Source organism: Poecilia mexicana, unplaced genomic scaffold, assembly GCF_051168715.1.
Source record: "Poecilia mexicana isolate PSO_F unplaced genomic scaffold, ASM5116871v1 scaffold_23, whole genome shotgun sequence".
Lineage (NCBI taxonomy): Eukaryota > Metazoa > Chordata > Actinopteri > Cyprinodontiformes > Poeciliidae > Poecilia > Poecilia mexicana.
Window position 1 is genome coordinate 4,039,336 of NW_028263392.1, and position 21,636 is coordinate 4,060,971.

The 21,636-nt window shown below is 39.3% G+C and overlaps 2 protein-coding genes across 2 annotated transcripts; one reads left to right on the top strand and one right to left on the bottom strand.

Moving 5' to 3' along the window:
- Positions 1–138: 138 nt before the first annotated feature.
- On the top strand, positions 139–6,321 carry psmc2 (proteasome 26S subunit, ATPase 2). Its single transcript, XM_015006320.2, has 12 exons — positions 139–320; positions 598–635; positions 744–825; positions 1,259–1,358; positions 2,107–2,238; positions 2,336–2,408; positions 2,507–2,602; positions 3,565–3,729; positions 3,812–3,899; positions 4,046–4,248; positions 4,342–4,438; positions 6,063–6,321. Exons 1-12 carry the CDS (start codon positions 251–253, stop codon positions 6,218–6,220), a joined length of 1,302 nt encoding a protein of 433 aa, XP_014861806.1. The 5' UTR covers positions 139–250; the 3' UTR covers positions 6,221–6,321.
- On the bottom strand, positions 6,286–20,378 carry slc26a5 (solute carrier family 26 member 5). The gene is made up of 18 exons (XM_015006257.2): positions 20,204–20,378; positions 19,309–19,604; positions 16,701–16,840; positions 16,361–16,471; positions 12,781–12,962; positions 12,409–12,573; positions 12,088–12,320; positions 11,860–12,007; positions 11,329–11,442; positions 11,131–11,208; positions 10,937–11,032; positions 9,796–9,902; positions 9,027–9,096; positions 8,830–8,922; positions 8,651–8,755; positions 7,708–7,908; positions 7,515–7,569; positions 6,286–7,018 (listed from the first exon to the last, which is right to left on the bottom strand). Exons 2-18 carry the CDS (start codon positions 19,464–19,466, stop codon positions 6,876–6,878), a joined length of 2,199 nt encoding a protein of 732 aa, XP_014861743.2. The 5' UTR covers positions 19,467–19,604; positions 20,204–20,378; the 3' UTR covers positions 6,286–6,875.
- Positions 20,379–21,636: the final 1,258 nt, after the last annotated feature.

Here is a 21,636-nt window from a genome sequence, read left to right on the forward strand (position 1 = left end):
CTATAATAATGCTATTATGCGAAATTAACCAGTTTTATTAGGTATACACATAAATATATATTTTTCGTGATAATTTGTTATGGTGATAATGTTACTAAATCGGTTCTGAAATATTCAGTGTCTCCAATATAAGTCCGACTTGTATTTCCGGTGTGTAGCGGAACTTAAAAGCTGCTGTGTAATTGTACAGTTTAGCTGCAGAAGCCGTTCCATTTTCCTTTGACAAAAACATTTTATTTCTATATAAAATATGCCGGACTATTTGGGAGATGATCAAAGGAAGATTAAGGAAGAGGAAAAGGAAGACGCCCCCATCAGAGGTTTTTAATTTATACATGTGTACATGTTTTTAAAATAAACAAGGAAGCTTCGGGCATAGCTGGTTTAGCCAACATTAGCTTAGCTTGTTAACAAATAAATATTCCAGGCCTCCGCTAAGATTATCGTTTTCATCATATTGTCCTTTTGACACATTTTCCGATTAAACAAAAGTGTTGCATTTGAAACGAATTCTGTTCCCTGTTGTCACCAAAGCGACTCGGCTAGCTGCCGAGGTCAGAATGCAAACTCATTCATGTTTTTCATTTACCACCACAGCTCTGGATGAAGGAGACATCGCTTTGCTCAAAACATATGTAAGTATTTACAACCTGAAACGTTGGTTGTTAAACCGGTTTTAGTAACATTTGGAGGCAGTTTGGTATTGATTCCATCTGGTTTTGACTGTGTTTGTGTGTATCTAGGGCCAAAGCACGTACTCCAGACAGATCAAACAGGTGGAAGATGACATTCAGCAGCTTCTGAAAAAAATCAACGAGCTGACGGGTACGTAATGGCACTCACATGGCATATGGAAAATAAATACTAACGATCTTTTATTGGCTACAACCGACATTTACAGTTATTGTGTATATTTTTCTCTGCCATTTCGACACTGTTGAGGAAAACAAACAAATAAAAGACTAGAAACAAATGGCAACAAGATAAAAACCAATATCGGTTCTTAATATTTTTCCGGTTTCGTTTACCAGGCCTATACCGATGTGTAAAAAAATGACTAGTATCGTCTAATACTGATGTTGGTGACAATATCGTGTATCACCACTGGAAATGCCGCAAACATGCAGAATTATTACACTTTAAGAAATTCCTCTTAGAAATCTAATACAGTGCAGGAGGAGAATTTCTGCTGGTTTCGTATAAATCCACATTTGTTGGGTATGAGTGGTATCATAATTTTGTAATTCTTATTTGACAGGCATTAAAGAGTCAGACACAGGCCTGGCTCCTCCAGCACTCTGGGATCTGGCTGCTGACAAACAGACTCTTCAGAGTGAACAGCCGCTGCAGGTCGCAAGGTAAGCTAGCAGTGCTTTAGTTTTTTAATATTGTAATTTAAAGTCTTTTTTTTTTTCTGGCATGATGAGATAAACTACTGATTCACTATAGGTAGTTCAGCTCTGTGTTACCATCTTAAAGCATCAGATCTGCCAATTCGCCTCACATAACATTTATAAATACCCATCCATGTTTCCAAAAGCTATTTTTATTATTAAAGGAATCAATTTCAGTTTGAATGTTTTTAATTTGTTATGAAACATACAAAGACTACAAAAATAACACGGTTATTTCTACTGCATCACTCAGAACTTTATGGCTCAATTTTTTTTTTTTTTTTTTTTACTGTTTCTATAAAGCTTTATCCTGTCTATTCAGAGTTTGGTTGATTTTCATTTCCTTTGAGGAACTTTAATTCAAAATATTTCTTTCTAGCTTTCATGCTGTGACTGGTCTTTAATAATTTATATTGTATGTGAGAGAGAGAGAGAGATAGAGAGAGAGAGGTCACTGTGAAACAAGGTTTTCCTGTTATTTCAAAGCAAACACGTTTTAAATGTACTTTTGCATCTTGCATTAGTAACTATCTGTAAACATAGGTCTCTGATTTCACTTCGTAACAAGGTAGGGATAATAATCGCAGATGACTTGGTCTTTGTCAATTTGTTTCAACTTCCACACTAAAGTGTGTTGTTGCAAGTGTGCAAGAAATAAATCAAAGGTGCTAATGTCCTGATGAATTCTCTGTTTTCACGTTTCTTCAAATAGATGCACGAAGATCATCAACGCAGACTCCGAGGATCCCAAATACATCATCAACGTGAAGCAGTTTGCCAAGTTTGTGGTGGACCTGAGTGACCAGGTGGCTCCAACCGACATCGAGGAGGGCATGAGAGTCGGGTGAGGAGCCGCCTGGATGCCTCCAGGTCACAAAAAAAAAAGGGGATTTCTGTTGGAACAGGCCTGCTAAAATTCCCCATCCCTCCTCTTCCTTTAGGGTCGACAGGAACAAATACCAGATCCACATTCCTCTGCCTCCAAAAATCGACCCCACTGTCACTATGATGCAGGTGGAGAACTCTCACAAATAATTTTATGAGAAAAACATCCAATGAAAATATTTCAGTTTGTTGTGATGTGATTCTGATGACTCTGTGTGCTGCTGCAGGTGGAGGAGAAGCCTGATGTGACTTACAGCGACGTGGGAGGATGTAAAGAGCAGATCGAGAAGCTGAGAGAAGTGGTGGAAACGCCGCTGCTCCATGTAAGTATTGATAACTACATTTATTAACTACTTCCTTATCAGTTATTATGTTGCCAGAGACCTGATCAGACTTAATAACCAAGTACATCCAATATTCTGGAACAGTTGCATCAATGAGTGAGTTATTGTCTGTTAACAAATGTTCAAGTTAGACATTTTGTTAGTCTGGGAACAATTAAGATTTCTTCACATCAAGAGAAAAGTATAATTTTTTTTAAAATATACATTCTTAATTATTTGGCTAAACCTACAAATAATTTCACAATAAACGTGTGGCTCAGTTACTTGGCATCAGTTTGAACTACAAATCTTTCAAATTGAAGCTGTTGGTATATTTTGTTGTTATAAATTTGTTTTTGTGATTCTTCAGTCACCTAAATTCACACGCAGTCAACAGATCGCTGAATTTTTCACGCTAATGCATAATTGAGTTAAACGTGTTGCTTTTAAGTTACTGCTAACTCCCACCTGCAGGTGGCAGCATTTCTTTCTTCTAACACTGCTGCCACCTTTACTGATAAGTTAGTCTGATATGGCGAGTAGCAAAAATCAAGATATTGAAGTTCTTAAAGAATAAAAATGTTTACATGTCCAGTCTGTCTGCTTGTTGTTTTGTCATTTTTTTTTCTCTTCTATATGTAGATTTTGGAAGAGGTGTAATAAAGTAAACACCACAGAAAAAAAAAATCACAAAACAATTGTGATTAACAAACAATATAGTAAATGTCAAATCAACTCCAATGTTATTGTTTTAGACCACAATGTGGGTCTAGTGTGTGTCTGTAGTTAAACCACAGGGACTTTTTTTAAGGCTCAACATTGAGAAATTAGGTCACATTTGGGACCACATTGGCCACAGCCCTGTGTTTAGGTTTTTAAAATTCTTCCTATATGTAAAGATGTTGGGTTTTGGTTTCCTTCAGTAGGTGTTGGATAACTTTTCTTGTCCTCTTTCTCATCAGCCTGAGAGGTTTGTCAACCTGGGAATCGAGCCTCCTAAAGGCGTGCTGCTCTTCGGGCCCCCCGGCACCGGGAAGACCCTGTGCGCTCGTGCCGTCGCCAACCGCACCGACGCCTGTTTCATCAGAGTCATCGGCTCCGAGCTGGTCCAGAAGTACGTCGGAGAGGTGAGGTCGCCGGCCCGAAGCTGAAACCGCCCATGCAGGCGTCGTTCTTCGCGAAGTTTTAACGCGTTTGTTTGCCCGACAGGGAGCCAGGATGGTGCGAGAGCTGTTTGAGATGGCCAGGACCAAGAAGGCCTGTTTGATCTTCTTTGATGAAATTGATGCCATTGGAGGTGAGGTGGAGTCGCATTGTTGTTCCAGTTGATCCTTAGCAAAAGTGATCTTGAATCTCGGACCATCCAGGTTAAAATGAGTTATAGTCCAGGAGATTCTGATGAATTACGATGCTTTTTTGATGTTTTTTCGTAAAAACAACCAGGTGCTCGTTTTGACGATGGTGCTGGCGGCGACAACGAGGTCCAGAGGACCATGTTGGAGCTCATCAACCAGTTAGACGGCTTCGACCCCCGAGGAAACATCAAAGTGCTGATGGCCACAAACAGACCGGACACGCTGGATCCGGCCCTGATGAGGCCTGGACGTCTGGACAGGAAGATAGAGTTCAGCCTGCCTGACCTGGAGGTGACGGCCTAGGAGTTTATTTTCTGAAGCCGTCAGGCTGATTTCAGTTACTCTTTCTCTCCCATAGAAACTAATCTTCTTTCTGTGTTTCAGGGTCGCACCCACATATTTAAGATCCATGCCCGCTCTATGAGCGTGGAGAGAGACATTCGCTTTGAGCTCTTGGCTCGCCTCTGTCCTAACAGCACCGGTAAGGCCAGCGGCGTAGTGAGAACTTTTCACCATATTTTTCCTGTTATACCTCCTCTTTTATTAACTTACTTGAAGGGGAGTATTATTAATTTATTGAGCTGTCTGTCATGTTATATTTCATACTTGTTTTGTGTGTTGGAAAGAGTAGTGGCTTTATAAAGCTATAGAGGTCCAGTTTTAAAGTGTTAAATTGGAAAGTCAAAATTCTTTTAAGTCATATTTGGTATATACTTCATTTTTATAACAACTGATGGTAACATAGTTACTTGATTGTGCTATAAAATGGCACTATGTGCCTGGGAAATAAATAATACTGTCCCTTTAATACCAAGTAAATTTAATACCAACACAGAATCACTATGTCAGGATGACTGTGTTCAGTTAAATGTAGTGTCAGTCAGTGGGCAGTAGGAGGCAGTCTAGTGACATGTTTCTGTTAACGGAGAACCACGTCATAGAAACTTAACTGAATTTAACTGTTTTTATAAAACTTTCTATTTGTTCTTTATGTTGTAATATTAATTTGACTTTGCTTCTTCATCCTTGTCAAATGCTAAACTAATCAAATACAGGAATGTTGTAGCTCATGCAGCTGCAACATTGCAAACCGGTCATACTGTAATTTTCTTGGAGAGGTAGGTTTTCTTTTGCAAATAGTTTTTATTTGCAATGTTGGAAATCAACCTTCTCAGATGAATGAGCAACGGTGCCTTTTCTTTGTTTTTTTCCATGACTAGTCCAGTCCAGTCTGGTGTTTGACTATGCAAAGTACTGTTAGTTGGAGCACAGGCAACATGTTTTCAAGGTCTGAAGCAAACTGAAGAGCTTCATGCATTAATCAATAACTGGCTGCAGCTGCAGAGCGCGGGCGTATTGATTATTTGCTTATTACAAAACGGCGTCCCGGATGTGTGCACCTTGGTTCACTTTATGCAGGATGGCCTCGCGTCCTTAAAATATCTTAAATTCATTAGCTTTATTTTGGCCTTAAATACTTAAATTTTTTTTTATCGTGACTAATTAACATTTATCCGTCTCGGGATTTCTCAGGTATAAGTTTGAGTCACGCGCAGATTTTTATTGCGTTCTGACTCGAGGCAGTTGCGGCTAGCCTGCTACCGCTAATTAGCTGCTAATATTCCCTTGTATTCTGTACAAAAAGCTTGGCACTATGGGGGTAAGAACGTAGGGAGCAAAATGCAGAGTGAAAAGCACAAAGCTGCTAATAAGAGCCACAAACAGACCCCGGAAATGTCACTCTTTTGATACCCTGGCGTGGCGAAAGCTCCTCAGAGAACGGTCAGCGCTGCTACTGCTAGCACTGATGTTAGTAACATTTGGTGCGACACCAACTACAGTAGGTTGGTGGGTTTACTTGCCTATTGACGACTTTTATTTAAACAAAGTTGTTACTTTGAAGGGAAATACAGATAAGGAGTTGAACATTTAATGAAAAGAGGATAGAACCACAGGTGCAACATATAAAAATATAATAAATGGTTTTAAATTTGAGGTACAGAACAGAAGGCAGTCTCTAATACCATTTCGCATACTACCTACTGGAAACTGGTTTGTTGCTAGACCAAGAACACACTGTCTAATTGACACTCTTACTTCGTCAGGCGCTGAGATCCGCAGCGTGTGCACAGAGGCAGGGATGTTCGCCATCAGGGCTCGCAGGAAGATTGCCACAGAGAAAGACTTCCTGGAGGCTGTGAATAAAGTCATCAAATCCTACGCCAAGTTCAGCGCCACCCCCAGATATATGACCTACAACTGAGGAAACTGTGTGTGTGTTTCTGATGTGGAATTTCACCGTAAAAAAAAAAGTTGCAACATGTAGTCTTTTTGTTTTCAAATAAAAATAAAGTTTATTCCAGATTTAAGTCTCTTTTTTTTTTTTTTTAAAAGTCATTACATTAAAATATTCCAGCACAAAAATTTGCAATGCAGTAACAGACATTACACAAAGTGACAAGCTTTGATAGTTTCCAACTTAAACACGCATTGATAAACATGTTCAAAATAAAACGCATTGATCGCAGCAATATCAGTAACGTCGGACGTCATCAGCGAGACAACGAGATGCTAATTTTCACAAACTCCACACACCAAACCCCTCCAGAAATGATTTTTGGATTCACGTTTGAACAAAACTCACAGCAGCAAGTCTGAAGTAGCCCTGAACTACGAAAGGTGTTAAAGTGCAACTTTTGAGTACTCTGTATCTGCGGACCACTAAGAGGATGCAGAGGAATAAAGCTCAGTATCGTACACATTTGAGATGGTCAAAGCTACTGAGAATACAAAGCGCCTCTACCTGTGCTACCAAGATTGAAAACTGTTCAATGTGAACCATTGCTAAAATGATGAGTCCACTGCTCCGACGGTCGCTGCCCATTGGACCCTTCTGGGTTCAGAACGTGAACCTGTGATCAGGCTTCGCTTGAGGCACCCGGTGGCCTGGAGCTGGAGCACTGACAACGCAGGACTGCATCGTGAACCGAGGGGAACACCATGTTTGTGGACAGTTCCTCTGAGAAAAACTGCAGCGTGTTGAGCTCGTCCAGAACGGTTCCTTCAAGAAGAATTAAGAATGGATCCATCAGGGCATAGCCAAACTAAAATGTTACGGTAACTAATATTCAGCGATATGCTACACTTTTCCCCACACTTTTAACACCATGTAAAAGCGACCACACCAGCTACATTGTTTATCTGCTTATAATCCTCTCACTCCAACTGAAACAGAGACAGCAACAAGATGGAGATTACGATCTGTTTTACTTATTGGACCGATACCGATGTTGATCCTGATATAATGTGCATCCCTAATCCCAATAACGATCCCTGCAGAGCCCCATATCTAATAGCATCACAATCAGATGTGTCCATTTGTCTTTAGAAATTGTTGGACTGTATTATGCCACCATATAACTTGAATAATCCTACGTTCAAACATCGACTGAATGGGATATTCTGATTAACAGTGCAGACTGATCGTTGCTTGTTAATAATTTGAATGAATACTTTTACAAGGTGCTGTAAAAAGAGAATCCCTTATTATTACTTACTGTTGCAGCCAGCGATGACCACCCGAACATTAACTGAAGCATATTCCTTAATGACCTGAATGAAACAAACACAGTTTGTTGTTATTGCAATACACACAACTGCAACCAACCCTGTCCATGAAGTGATGCTTTGTCACAACAAGTCGTCGAGCAGGAAAAATGTAAATGATCCAAAGCAAATAAAAGTTACAACCTGCTTGATGGCTTTGGCTCCAACTGAATCAATAAAGTTGACGGCTGTCCAGTCCAGGATGATGGAATGAACCGAGCTGAGAGGCTCAAGGAAGACGGCCGCCTCAGAGGTCGGCTCGCTGTGTTTGTCCTCCAACTCGCCGTTCCTCACCTCCTGCACCTCCTGGCTCTGAGGCACGACCTCCTCTGTCGCGTCCTTGTGCTGAAGCGAGTCACAGTAAGGAAGATTTTAGTCACAAAATTGAAGCAAATTTGTAATCAGTTTAATAATAAAACAAAAAACTTAAGGTTCAAATGAGTAGGGCTTAGATGATTAAATGCGACGAATTGATTATTCAAATAATCGGCAAGTAACTTAGTAAACGATTAATCGTTAATTGGTGCATACAGACTCAAACAAACAAAAAAAAAAGGCCAATTGATGAAAGAATAGCAAATAAGCCAAAACTGTACAAAAAATATAAACATTTTGACTTTAAGACAAAAAAAAAACAGCTCTTTGTAAATATATTCTACCCAAAAATTCCTAAAGTGGCATAGTTTTAGCCATTTTGGCTGAAATCTGTAAAAAAAAAAAAAAAAATTAGGCAATTAAAATGTTTATTTTTGTATTTTAAAAAGATAATGAATTATTTGTTTATTTGCATTTCTAACATTGTATTTAGGAAAAAGGCTGAAATTAAAAAATCTGCAGATTGTGCCATTTTTAAAATAATAATTAGTTGCAGCCCTATACGCGAGTCACACTCCAGCTTTTCATTTCAAAGTCACACAAACGCCGTTGAAGGTCAAATTCTCGACAAGCTTAAACTAGTATTTCCTTCAAAGGAAGTTCCACATAAAACCCTGAGTCAGAATGACATGCAGAATATTCTGTACAGGTTGTTTACACTGCCAACAAAGCCACACAAAGAGGAACGAAACCAGATGAAGGGCTGACACACCTCTGCACAAATCTTAATTGAGGAGTTTTGTTCCTTGTTGTCTTTTTTCTTCCGTTTCCTTTTGGCTTCCTGCGCTGCCTGCAGCTCCTTGGGGTTTACACCCGTCTGCAGACAATACAAAGAAGAGATCTGTAAACTCGCCCCGAAGCTCAAATTTGCATGTCAAGGGACTGAATTACCTTTTCCTTGAGTTTGTTCACGTAACGGTCGCTGTTAGCAAAGTAGATGGAGGAGTTGGAGTGGAAAATCTTAATTCCCTCGTATTCAGATGCCTGGCAAGAATAAACAAATTCCAAAATAAAACCAACATACGTGGGGGGTGAGCGGGGGTGTTGGGAGCTTGTGTCAACATAACCTCTCCTCCACTAAAACTCACCTCTTCATATGTGTTCACGTCATAATACAGTCCTGTGTCTGTAACGTGACCCAGGATGGAACTTTTGGGACTAGAAGACGATAAAAAACACTTGTGAAGAGAAAGCATTGGCTTTTACACGTCTTTATGTCAAACGAGGAGAACTACAAACTCATCAACTCAGATTTAAGACTTTTTAAGACCTAAAGAGGACTGTGAATAAAATTTAAGACCTAACTCATGACAGAGATGTACAAAAGAATTTCAGAACACCCAACTCTGTAGCTATCTAGCTGGCTAATCATATTCTACCTGCTAATGGCTTATTTGTTTTCTTGCTAGCTAGTGAGCAAGTATTAGCATCTTGTTACCGGTAGGTACCCAATACAGTGAGTGACTCACGACGCATACTTTTGCCTGATATAAAAAAAGCTACATAGAATATGGGACTAAATAGTCCTGCCGCAACAAAATTCCTAACTTAAGGCATTTAAGTTAGCTGTAAATGTAAGTTAAGGCTAACTTATATTTTATTTAATGAATTTAAGAAATTTTAATTTAATTTGAGACAGATTAAGACTTTTAAATGATGCACAGACACACTGAAACCTAAACATAATTAAAAAGTTCTAAAATGAAGAATGAATTTCAGGCCCAAACCAAACTTCTCCAACATAATTAGTACAAACCCTGTGTACAAAATTATGATTATGTCATGATGACATAACCTGCACTCTGTATTTAATCTGCACAATGAAATTAAACTATATCAAAAGCCAGTGAGCTGTACCTCTGTGTCCTGTAGATGACAGTTATTATGGCGAAGGCGATGGCTGCCAGGAGGCCGTAATCCAGACCCAACAGCACAGACGCTACGAAGGAGACCAGCCAAATGGCCTGAGGGGGAAAAAACAGTATACTGCATAATTAAAGCTGGGAAAAGATCTAAAGAAACACTCTTTCTGCTTCTTGTCAAAAAGAAACTAGAAACAGTAATCGAGCACCTGGTGTTTCTCATTACAGGTTCATCTTGACAAATGAGAACCCCATTAGAAAAGTAATTGATGTCTGTAATTTAGTTCAAGAAGTGGCTCTCGTTAAAGGTGCATCAAGTGTTTGCTTTAACTTTCATGATTATCGTTTACAGCTAATCAAAACCCAAATTGCAAATTGCGTCCTGCAGACAACCGACTGCAGGACAGCTGCCAAGTCAAAGTAATTTCCACTACTCCTCTCCAGTAGAATATGACTTGTCCTCGTCGTAAAACTGTTTTCTTAACAAATACACAAGTCAGGCTTATTCCAGACTTTCTGTCAGCACAGACTGTGTTGCAGTACTCTTATTTATAACGGTGTGACCAATAATTGGTTTTGAACAACATAATTATATTAAGTTTAATGGTGTCTCTGAAAGATCTACAAGCAATCTGCCAGAGCTGGTGTTGGGAAACTGAGCCGTGATGAGCTCCATAATTGACATGATCATGATCAGTGTCCTTCCATCTGTGCTGAAAAAGGGGGAAGAACCATCCATCTGAACAGGGATTATTAGGAAGGATTAGAGTGGAGATATGTTGTCATGGAAACAAATACGAAGAGGAAGTGCTACCAGCACTTTGTGGGCCATTTTCAAATAGAAAGTAACAGTGGCTGTGTGTCTAGCATGAAAGGAGAACAACAGGCGGCGTCTTATCTTTTCCTCTCTCAAAGTGAACCGATCCTTTGCCGCACATAAAAGTCAAATTGTGCGTCTGTACTGCAGCTAGGCCTCGCCCTACATGGAAATAAAAACTAAAACCAGAGGATATTAATGATGAAGAACAGCCTCAGACTCACGTCAACCTGCTAGAAATATGCCTCTAGTCAGCTGTGCTGATTTAAAAACTAATTATTTTTTTTTATTATTATCTGAAAGCAACTTAAAAGCTTACCAGTTCAATCTTGCTGGTCCTCCATAGAGGGGGAATATCTTGGAACTGCTTGAACATCCCCACCAGGTTGACTATGATGATAGCTGCCAGTGCGGTCTGAAAAGAAAAGACAACAAAAAAAAAAAAAAAAAGAGATCAAAGTCATTCAGCTCAGAAACCTGTCAAGGTAACCCGCCTGTAACGACTTCACGTACCTGAGGGAGCGGCTGGAAGACGAAACCGATGACCAACACGACCAGCAGCACCATGAGAGAAGCCAGCAGTCCTGCGATCTGAGCAAAAACACAGGAAAAGCTTTGTGAGCGTTATCTCTTGCACTTCTAATGGATTTATGGCACCAATATAGCTGAGATAGCCTTAAGGCTCCTGTGCGTGGGAGCGTTTCATCTCACCTGTGTCTTTCCTCCTGTGCTCTCCTGCACCAAACTCCTGGACATTGAGCAGGTGATGGCGAAGGTGTGGAAGAAGGAGCTCAAGAAGTTGCAGAGGCCGAGTGCGATCAGCTCCTGACAGAAGACAGGAAAAATAGAAGACGGATCGGCAGTCAGATTTTAAACGGTTATCTGTTCGATGTCAGGACTGGAGATTGTTAAGCATAGACTATAATAACACTTCACAGCGGTAATCTAAAAGGAGAGTGGTTTGTATCTGGGTGCTTTTTAAAAATTAATTTAGGACATTTTAAGGCCTTAACTTTAGACACATATATTTAAGACTTTTTAAGGATGTGCAGACACCCAGTCATTTAATTTATTTATAGGCAAATTGACTTAGATTTTCATAACATAGAAGCAATAATCAAGATTAACTGAATTAAACACTTGAAATTTATCACTCTTTGTGCAATACACACACACGAAGTTGAAAATCAGAAGTATCACGATCCAATATGACCGGTGTTTTGTTCGTCACCCTCTCCTCACCTGGTTGCCGTCCACGCTGTAACCATGCTTCAAGGCAAAGGTCTTAGAAAGAGAGATGCTCATGGAGAATCCTACAATTGCTACAGCGAACGCATCCGGGATCAAATTTAGCGCCAGGGAGAAATCTGGGACAGCAGGAGCGAGGAGCCTGAGAACACAAGCAAACTCTCACAGCACATCCCACCGGGTGTGTAAATATTTGTGAGTTCCATTTGAAGTCTAGCTTACCCTGATGGTATGTACCCGACAATAGACACATTGTATTTTTCAAGGGGTATTCCATAAGAGACCCCGGTGGACACAATAACCACAATGATCTCTCCAGGAATGGGAACAGGCAGATTCTGCTTGAAGCGCTCATTGAGGACTTTGATCCCGTACAGAAACACGGTGCAAGTAAGGCCCAGGAGGAAACTGGGAATGTTTGTCTGTTTGATTTTACTAAATACCTCGTTAACGCTCTGCAGAAACAGAAAAGAGCGACAATGCAGCAAGACATGCACGCGTATTTAATTGAACGGAAGACACGTTTTTTCCTGTCAGACTCACGTAAACAGCAGAGAGAGGCCCGGAGAAACGCTCTGTTTTCACTCCCAGTAAGTACTTCAGCTGGGAGATGACGACGTGCACGGCAGCTGCTGTGGTAAAGCCTCGCACCAGAGGCTCTGTGAGGTAGATGGCCACAAAGCCAAACCTGAGAAGACCGAATACAAACTGGAGGAAAAAGGGAAACAAGTCAAGAGATAGAAAGGAAAGGGCTGTGTTTGAAATGAAAACATTCACGTCAATGTGATGCGTCCAGAACGATTAAGCCTGCTGCTTTGGGTAAACACACGTTTTTTTGAGCGTGGGAAAAACATTTCTCTCCCTAAACAACAGAAACCCCGCCCCCTCCTTCTGACGAGTTCTCGCTAGACTGACCTGGATGATCCCCACCATGGTGGTGAGCACAACGGCCACCTGGACTTTCCTGGCATCGATGGGACTGAGATCCTCGTTGGCCAAAGACGAATTGGTGACATTGGTGGGGCCAATAACCATGTTGTCAGGAACTTCCCTCACTACAGCTCCACCAATCATCAGGCTTACCACCGCAAAGGTGCCTGCAGGTCAGAAATGCAACACTTTAATAAAAGGCATCTTCTGTAATTCATCCTCCATGTCTTGTTACTTGGACCAGACTGTGGTAGTTTGAGCTGAGCGTCCCGCAGAGAGGAACCAAGCTGTGTGGAAAGGCCACAAGTCGTGTTGAGGACCAGTTTTAATTTAAACAAGGAGAAACATTTACTAAAGGGAACAACAGGGTGAGGTCTTCAAACGCTGAAAGAATAAATTAGCCTCAAATGGAACAAAGACGTGCAGAAAACGTTACCCAAATGCTACAAAAGCCTTAGCACACTATTTGTATCACAATTTCACTGTACAGTGAGGTAAAGTCCTTAACATGGTGACGAATCAACAAAGTGGGTGTGGCTTATGAACAAAAGTACAAATATGACCTTTGAACTTGAATTAAAAACAAATTGTTTGTCCTTATAAGCTAATGTTTGGGGACACGTGCTTTGAATGAACTGCAACATTTGATAACCTGCAACTTACTGCATGGTTTATGTTTAAGTCAGTCTATTTTGTCAGCTGGAGTTGCATCTGATGCAATAAAACTGGAGGTGTGTGCAAAACTTACGAATAAACTTCAAAATGTCAAGTTTTTGTGCTATAAATTGTCAGATCTACAAGTGCCATACTTTACCAATAACCAGTAGTAAAGTGTAAATAAAGTCTTATTTACACTTTCAAAGAGCTGACATTGTGTTTTTGACTTTATTTGCCCGCGTTATAAACAGTGCAATTTTGAAATAGTTTTTAATTACTGTTCTGTATAACCAAGGCAACTTTTCAAGTTAATAAGCAGCATTTTTATACAGTCTAGCCATATCCGTACTGTTGGGGTTATTTCAGAGGTGCCTTTGTGAAAATGGCAAACCTCCCTCCAGGTTTGAACACGTGGCCACCGTTATTCCAAGCCTCGCCCTTGAAAGAGTATAGTGAAACATTAAATAGATGGAGACCTCCACACTTTCTTCGCAGGATAAAATCTTACAATGCATTTCGAAATGCTCTTTCACATGTTTGACATGTCGGGTGTTTGGGAGTGCTGTCCTGTATCCCGTTGTCTGCTGGGGAAGAACAAGAAGCATCTGGACAAAATAATCTGCAGGGCTGGTTTGTTCGTAGTGAGGAGCCTGGACTGGAGGAAGGCACAGAGCGACCCGATCCGTAACATTCACCTCCTTCACTCCATCCTGGCTGGGCGACGGAGCAGCTGCACCCAAAGGTCATTAATAGGCTGCAGGACTGAGCGCTTCGTGATTCAATTTATCCTCACAACTGTCGTCCTACCTGGACTGGACTGCATTGTACCGTCAGTGGCGTAATGCACAGTTGATACTTTGGCTGACTGGATATTGAGATACATTCTATTTTACTTACTTTATTTGATCTAAGTATACTTTTAATTGAATTTATGTTACTTGGCCAAAATAATTTCCCTGTGGGAATCAATAAATGATCTTGATTGATCCCGACTATACCCTATTGGTGTACAAGCCCCCAACCTTTTTTTTTTTTTAAATAATTTAATTTGCCAAAAATGGCAACTCTGCATCTTTAATGTAAATTAATAGCAATTTTTATTTTTAAAAAAACTTATAATTTGCTTAAAAATTAAAAATAATTTTATGTAAATACGTCTCTTTCATATTTACATAAAATTCTAATAGACTGAAATTTGAGAAATATATATATATATATATATATATACATATATGAAATATGAAAAATATATATACATAAGTGTCATAATGTAAATAATTTAAATATGATCTAAAAAAATATGGTAAATTATGGCAGAATGAGGGAAAATATGAGTATGAATAATTTTGTGCAGCACTGCTTAAGACCTTCACAACTGTGAAAGTCTCCGAAAGGTTTTGCAAAGACAGATTATGCAAAAATGTTCTTTCCTTATCACCAGCCCAGTCTGTTATCAGAGCCGACGTTCACACAGACCCAAACAGTCGGGAACGTGCTTCACCTCAGCTCCACTTCTTTTCATGCCTGGAGCTGCATGGCCTTTCCAACGCCAGCTAACGGGGTTAAACTAACACAACTTTTCAGAGTGGAGGCCACCCGGCCCAGCTCTTGGACCACTGCCCAGTCATTCCCCTCTCGACGTCTTCCAGATTTAGAGGTATCGTTATGACTGCGTCATGCTGCTCATCAGCGGAAACTTTGGGCAGGCGCCATTTCACAGCGAGGTCGCTCGCTTCCTGTTGTGAATTCACAGCAGCGTTACAGTCGACTTGTTTCACTCAAAACGAGGTTACTGCCCTCATTCGTCAACAGACGTGGTGAGACGACTCTGTGCCACTTTGCACAGACAGGAAGAAGAGACAAGTGGCAAGTTGTGGTCAATGAGATACAATAGCGCCGGTTACATCATCTGTGGGCACAACAGTTGCGGTAGAACAGAAACATTTCTTCCTCATCTTTTATCATATAATCTATGAACGACACCCAGTCTGCAGAACATCAAGCTCCCTACCAGAGCACAGCTTTCATCTACCAGCACCTTGCATTAAATTAGGTTAGGAAGCCTGCCAAACAACATGAAACTAATAAACCACAAGACTCTCTTTTCCAAGAACCATTTCACCAAAGATGAAGTCCAGTTAACCATTATGCATTTTTGCCCAAATTGAGGCAACTGCTACAACAACTGAGAAAGCTTTATTGTTGTTGAAATGGTAAATGTAAAGAGGGGAAATGGACGGTGAGATATTGTGTTATTATTTAGATTTAATACAAGCTAATAAATGGACATGACGACATAGTCAAGATTCTACGTTCCTAATGGGAGCATGCTAAGAATTGTACATGGGAGAGTTTTAAGCGAAGTATGAAAATTCATAATTAAGTTTTGAATAAACCAAAAAACTACACATAAATTGCCTGTCCGGTTTTATTTCAATGGAAAAAATTACACCATCTCCAAAACCGACAACACAGAACTGAATTTAAATAGTTGATTCTGTTAATGCATCTATAAGTAAAAGTAAAAACAACCATTTTTTTTAATACAGCAGAAATTAGATCATGTGCTCAAAACTAAAAATTTGTTGGAGGTAAACTGAAAAAAAATAAATAAATGAAAATGAATGTTAAATTATAAAACATGGGATAAAGTTGCACTTTTAGAAATTGATTGGTGCATTTTAAGCATTTGCACGGAGGTCAAGTTTTGGACCTCCATGCAAACTGTTGCCATCGAAACTAAAAATGGTGTTAATGTCATCTTATTCAATTTGTCACAGATTCAAGGTTCTAAGCACCAGTGGAAAAAATGCACGACTGTGTGTTGACAATCCGACAGAGCTTTGTATTTCGCAACGCAGCTCAGATTTATGACTCAGCAGGAAAGGCTCCACGTAAGACATCTTACCTATGGACACATGCCTGGACGTGCCAAAGAAGGTGTACAGCAGAACGGGGTAGAACGAGGAGTAAAGGCCATAAACTGGAGGCACCGCAGCGAGGAGAGCATAGGCCAGGCCTGCGGAGCAGAGAGAAAAATCAAAGGTTTCAACACAAAGACCAGGAAGCCAAGCGATTGGTTCACATCGTCCAACCCGCAGAGAGTGAAAAAACAAAGACAGCGTGGAGTCAAAAACAAAACTCCTTGAGTGTTCTGCAGCTGGGGTTTTCACTGTGTTTTCACACCAAAACAGCTCCAGATGTCTGACGTATAAAATGTGGCGCTCGGCGAACCGCGGGGTGCTGACCTTGCGGGAGCTGCACAACTGCTGTACTGAGACCAGAGATCACGTCGGACATAAGGTACTGCTTCACCGGGTAGGACGGCAGCCATGTCAGGATGGGCAGGAAACTCAGAGCTGCTGCTTTGGCCCTCTCAGACGAACACCTGCAAAACAAGACGGACATTCATGTTTCAAAAAAGGATCCGGTTGAGACTAGACTGAAGCTTTTTGTCATCCACTCTTTGGTGGAGACAGAGAGAGACACGAGAGAAACAAACAGTCATGCAAATGGAAATGATCTAACTAGTTTTCATTTATAATTTATCATTGATTTAGTGCTCATAAAGACAGGCTTAAAGCAAAAAGACCTCAAAAAGCATCACATCGCAACCTGACTAAATGAGAAACAACGCCATGAACATCTCCTCAAAATTGACTGATCAACCTAAATCATCTAAATCATTCCAAGAGGACATCAGCGACCTTTCTAGGAGGGTACAAAAGAACCTGGAATTAGAGGTCAGAGTTCATTAGACAACAATAAGAACGAGAGCCTCGGCAAAAAAGGCTCCATAAGAAAGTTCCCAGCGCAAAAAAATCAATGCAAAGACCCGTTTCACTTTTGCCAAAAAAAAAAAACATCCCAGCGATCCCTGAGACATCGGGTCAGATATTCTTTAGATTGACGAGACAAAAGAGAAACTTTTAGTCTGTGCCCAGATCTTGCTTGAACCCCGTTACTCTGTGGCTGAATTAAAACAAATCTACCAAAAAGAATAGTCCAAAACTCCTCCTCTGGGACTCACTGGAAGTTATCTCAAACACTAAACAGCAGTTGTTGTTGTCAGGAGTGGAACAAGCAGTTATTAAGTTCAGTAATTACTTTCTCCCCACAGCTCCACATCTGTTTGCATAGCTAGTTTCCAGTCAATAATTTAAACAATAATAATTTACAAACCATAACCGAGGAAACAAAGTTTAGATAGCACTGTACGTACGTCCTCTACAACTATCAGTCTGCACATCATCGTTTACCTAAAGAAGCAAACTTAAATCTTAAAAAAAAAAAAAGCAATTCATTCTGACTTTGAAATAATGAGTGTCATATGCATAAGTTAAAAAAACAAACAACAACAACAACAACCAAAAAAACAGAATGACCTTTGAAGAACCAACAGACTGATTTTGTGGCCACACACCAACCACAAACCAAACCACTTGGTAAACAAACGACTGCTCTCTCTTCCTCTCATTTTTTAACACATATATAAAGCCGGCAGTATTAGAACTCCACACAATCATCTCTGCACAGTTGGAAACAGCAACTCGTCAACATTTCACAGAAAACACACGTAGCATTCCATTCACCTGATAGCGGCATTGGCTTATTTGCAGAGGCTGTTCCTTCTGTCAACAGTGTGACTTGACTTTTTATGTGGCTAAACATCTTTTCCCAACGTCACACCAGCACGTGGCGTAATGAAGAAAACTGGTTACATTACCAATGTCCACTCTTTGTCCAGAGACACAGAGAAAAGGATGAGCAAGATCGGTCTAATTGAGGTTTTTTAGAGATGTTTCACCTACTTGGAACGTTTTGCAAGTATTCTCAAGTTGTCCAACTTGGTTTTAATGAGGCATAAAACCAAGTTGGTTGATAATAGATGCTTAGATAAGCATCTATTATCACTATTATTGTTTAACACAATAAAATTTTATCCTGCTTTTGATGATTGAATCTTCCCAGCATAATACGCTGATATGTATATGTATAAGGACAAGTTGTTTTTTGCAACAACTTGTCCTTATATCTTGAAGATAAGACGTAATCTCAATTGGACTCACCTGGAGGAAATTAACGTTATGAATTTTTAGAAAGTTTATTTAGACATTAGAATCTTGTTTCCACAAGATTCAACTGGTTTGTATGCAGATCAGAATCAAAATCAATAAAAATAAGAGTTTAATTTGGGCTTCTTTAAAAATTAGAATATGTTTATTGTGCGTGTGAAAGAGTTTACTTCTTCCACTTTATGTCGCATTGTTGTTTCAGATCGAATTCATTTTAATATTGGAAGGTTTATAAGAATGAACAGCCTGTTTGCAGACTTGAAACAGACTCAGATTGAATTCAAGACTGTGAATTCAGCCCACTTCTGAGCCAACCAGAAGTGGGCTTGCTTGCTGGTGTGCAGATTACATCGTTGTCCCGCTGGAAAACCCAAAATGTGTTTGAATTTAAGGTCACAAAGTGACAGCAATGTCCTCTGAGAGGGAATTAAATTGTCACGCAGGGCCAAGTTGGTTCAGAAATATATTTTCATTTAATTAAAAAAAAAATCTACATTTTAGACACTGCTATTTGTATTTTCTCTGGATATTTAATGCTTAAGTTGGAAATGTTTAAGAGTTAAAAGCAAAAACAGAAAAAGTCTGTAAGCAAACAACTACTTTTACACTGTATTGTTTTTGATTAAAAATATGAACCTTTCTATGAAGATATATCTTAAAAATGCTCAGTTACTAAAAGAAATTAAATACAAAAGATTTACAACACCGCTGCAATCATTGGTATTAAGTCCTGGGATAAGACTGCTGGTTGAAAAATCACATTTTGAGAGGCTGGACTCACCTGAATTTGTCAGAGAGTTTTTGACGGAAGGAGGTGGAGCTCTGTTTGCGATGGAGGAGCTGAGTCCCGAGGAACTCCTCATCATAGACTGGACGCTCAACCCGGAGCATCAGCCTGGAGCCTCCATCCTCCTGAGCTGACGCCTCTTCAGGCTCCATGGAAAGTGAAGGGCTGGCTTATTCAGCACAGAGGAAGTCACTGTTCTTTTTTTTTTTTTTTTTAACTTTCCAGTTTGTTCTTCTCTGTCATTGCTCTGAACTGGAAGATCTTCATTCCTTTAACTGGGATCTTCAGTTCTGAAAGTCATCATGAGAAGATAAAAAATTAGAAGGAGTGGCCAATAAAAGGAAAGGCAAGCCGTTAGATTCCCTGATCCGCACAGATAAGACAAATTTAAGTCCAGTGTATTAGCAAAGCAACAGTAGTGGGAAATCTGACAGCTTAATATTTATAGATGTGCTTACAGGGCGAGGTTATGATGTAAAAGAAAAAAAGGGAAAAAAGACAGTAATATGTTATGATGCTACTAGGTTTCATGGTTTCCAGACATATTAAACGTGCATTAGAAGAGATTTTTTTTTTTTTTTACTTTACAGTTTATAGTTTTTACTGCATATGACGGCAGAGCCGGCTTGTTGTTTTGTGGTTCGCGCCAACAACTAAGAGCTAGGAACTTATTCTCTCTCAATTACTATTTTTAATGCTCACTGTCATGTCACTGAGGGGACTCATATGCGCGTAATTCTAAACAATTTCGCCACGTTGATACTCGCGCTTACAGGTGTGGACATGACCTCAGCTGAACTAGCTCCTACCCCTCAGTGAGAAGAAAAGAGTTTACTTTTAACCTTCACATTTCAGCTAACATGAAGATGCTAGAGAGCTTGGTTCTTACCTCCGTCTTCCTCCTGTGGGGATGCTACCGGTTGAAGGAGAACAGTTTATGAAGTGACCTCTGTGGTTGTACATTAACTAGAGGGACGTTCTTCCCGGACTGTAGGCAACTGACTGCTACTACTCATGATTAGCCAGAGATAGGAAGCGCTTGAGAGAGGAGTTACTCCGTCAACAAATTTCCTAACCCCTTCCGGTCGGAAGTTGAACGGGCGCGGGTTGAGGACGCATGCGCTGTTTTCAGTCCAGACCTGGAAAAACAAAAGTATAACTTTATTATGATTATGATTATGATTATTATTATTATTATTATTACTACTATTATTATTATATGATTGTTTTGCTGTTAATAGTAATCTGATATATATATATATATATATATATATATATATATATATATATATATATATATATATATATATATATATATATATATATATATATATAATCACTAGCTATGTACAGAGCCATTTAGCCATTTGATAAATTAGAATATATCAGAGATGACTTACTTTGTATTTTATCTATTGTAGTTATTAATAATTAGTATATTTGTATTGTCGTTATAATAAGTATTATTATGTAGCAATAATATATAACAACACTTTACTAACAACTGTACTACATAAATAAATCCACAATTTTCTCTTACTACATTCTGTTCCACAGTACATAACGAATAACATGTCTAGTGTTCCTTTTCATTGTAAGATTTTTCTCCATCAAAAGTTTTACGAATAATGACTTGTATTTTGATATGTACTAACACTTAAAAACGAGAACTGTAATTTAATGACAGAGTGAGTACTCGCTTTCTTTTTCAGCTCTCTGACGTACAGCAAGATAGGTGACGAAAGCAGCGCAGTTGACGCCATAGGTCACGGGGCTTCCCTCCTCGTTTTTTTCTACCTTCAACAGAAGGATACAGTACTTAGGCTGTATCCTAAATACAAAACCTCAGCGGGGGACATATGTAGCATTGTTGCATGTCCTCTGGGGAAAAGAACAAAAGAGAAAAATTGCATTAATTACATTTGGAATATATTTTTCATTCACTTTGTTTTTTGCTAAAAAGAAAGAAAATAAACACACAAACACACACACATTTTGGCTTTGTAAAGCATAATAATACAAAAAGATATTCTAATGAATAGCATTCTTGAGGTTAAAAAATGAAAATAAGTGGCTGTTATTGAATTTCTCTACAAGAGCTCCTCCTTCAGCCCAGAATATGCATATGCATTCTTTTTTGACAGTCATAAATTAATTAAAAACTTCGTGTTTATATTCATATATATATATATATATATATATATATATATATATATATATATATATATATATATATATATATATATATATATATATATATATATATATATATATGTAATCACACACACACATATATGGGCTTTTGTTGTAAAAAATAAAAGT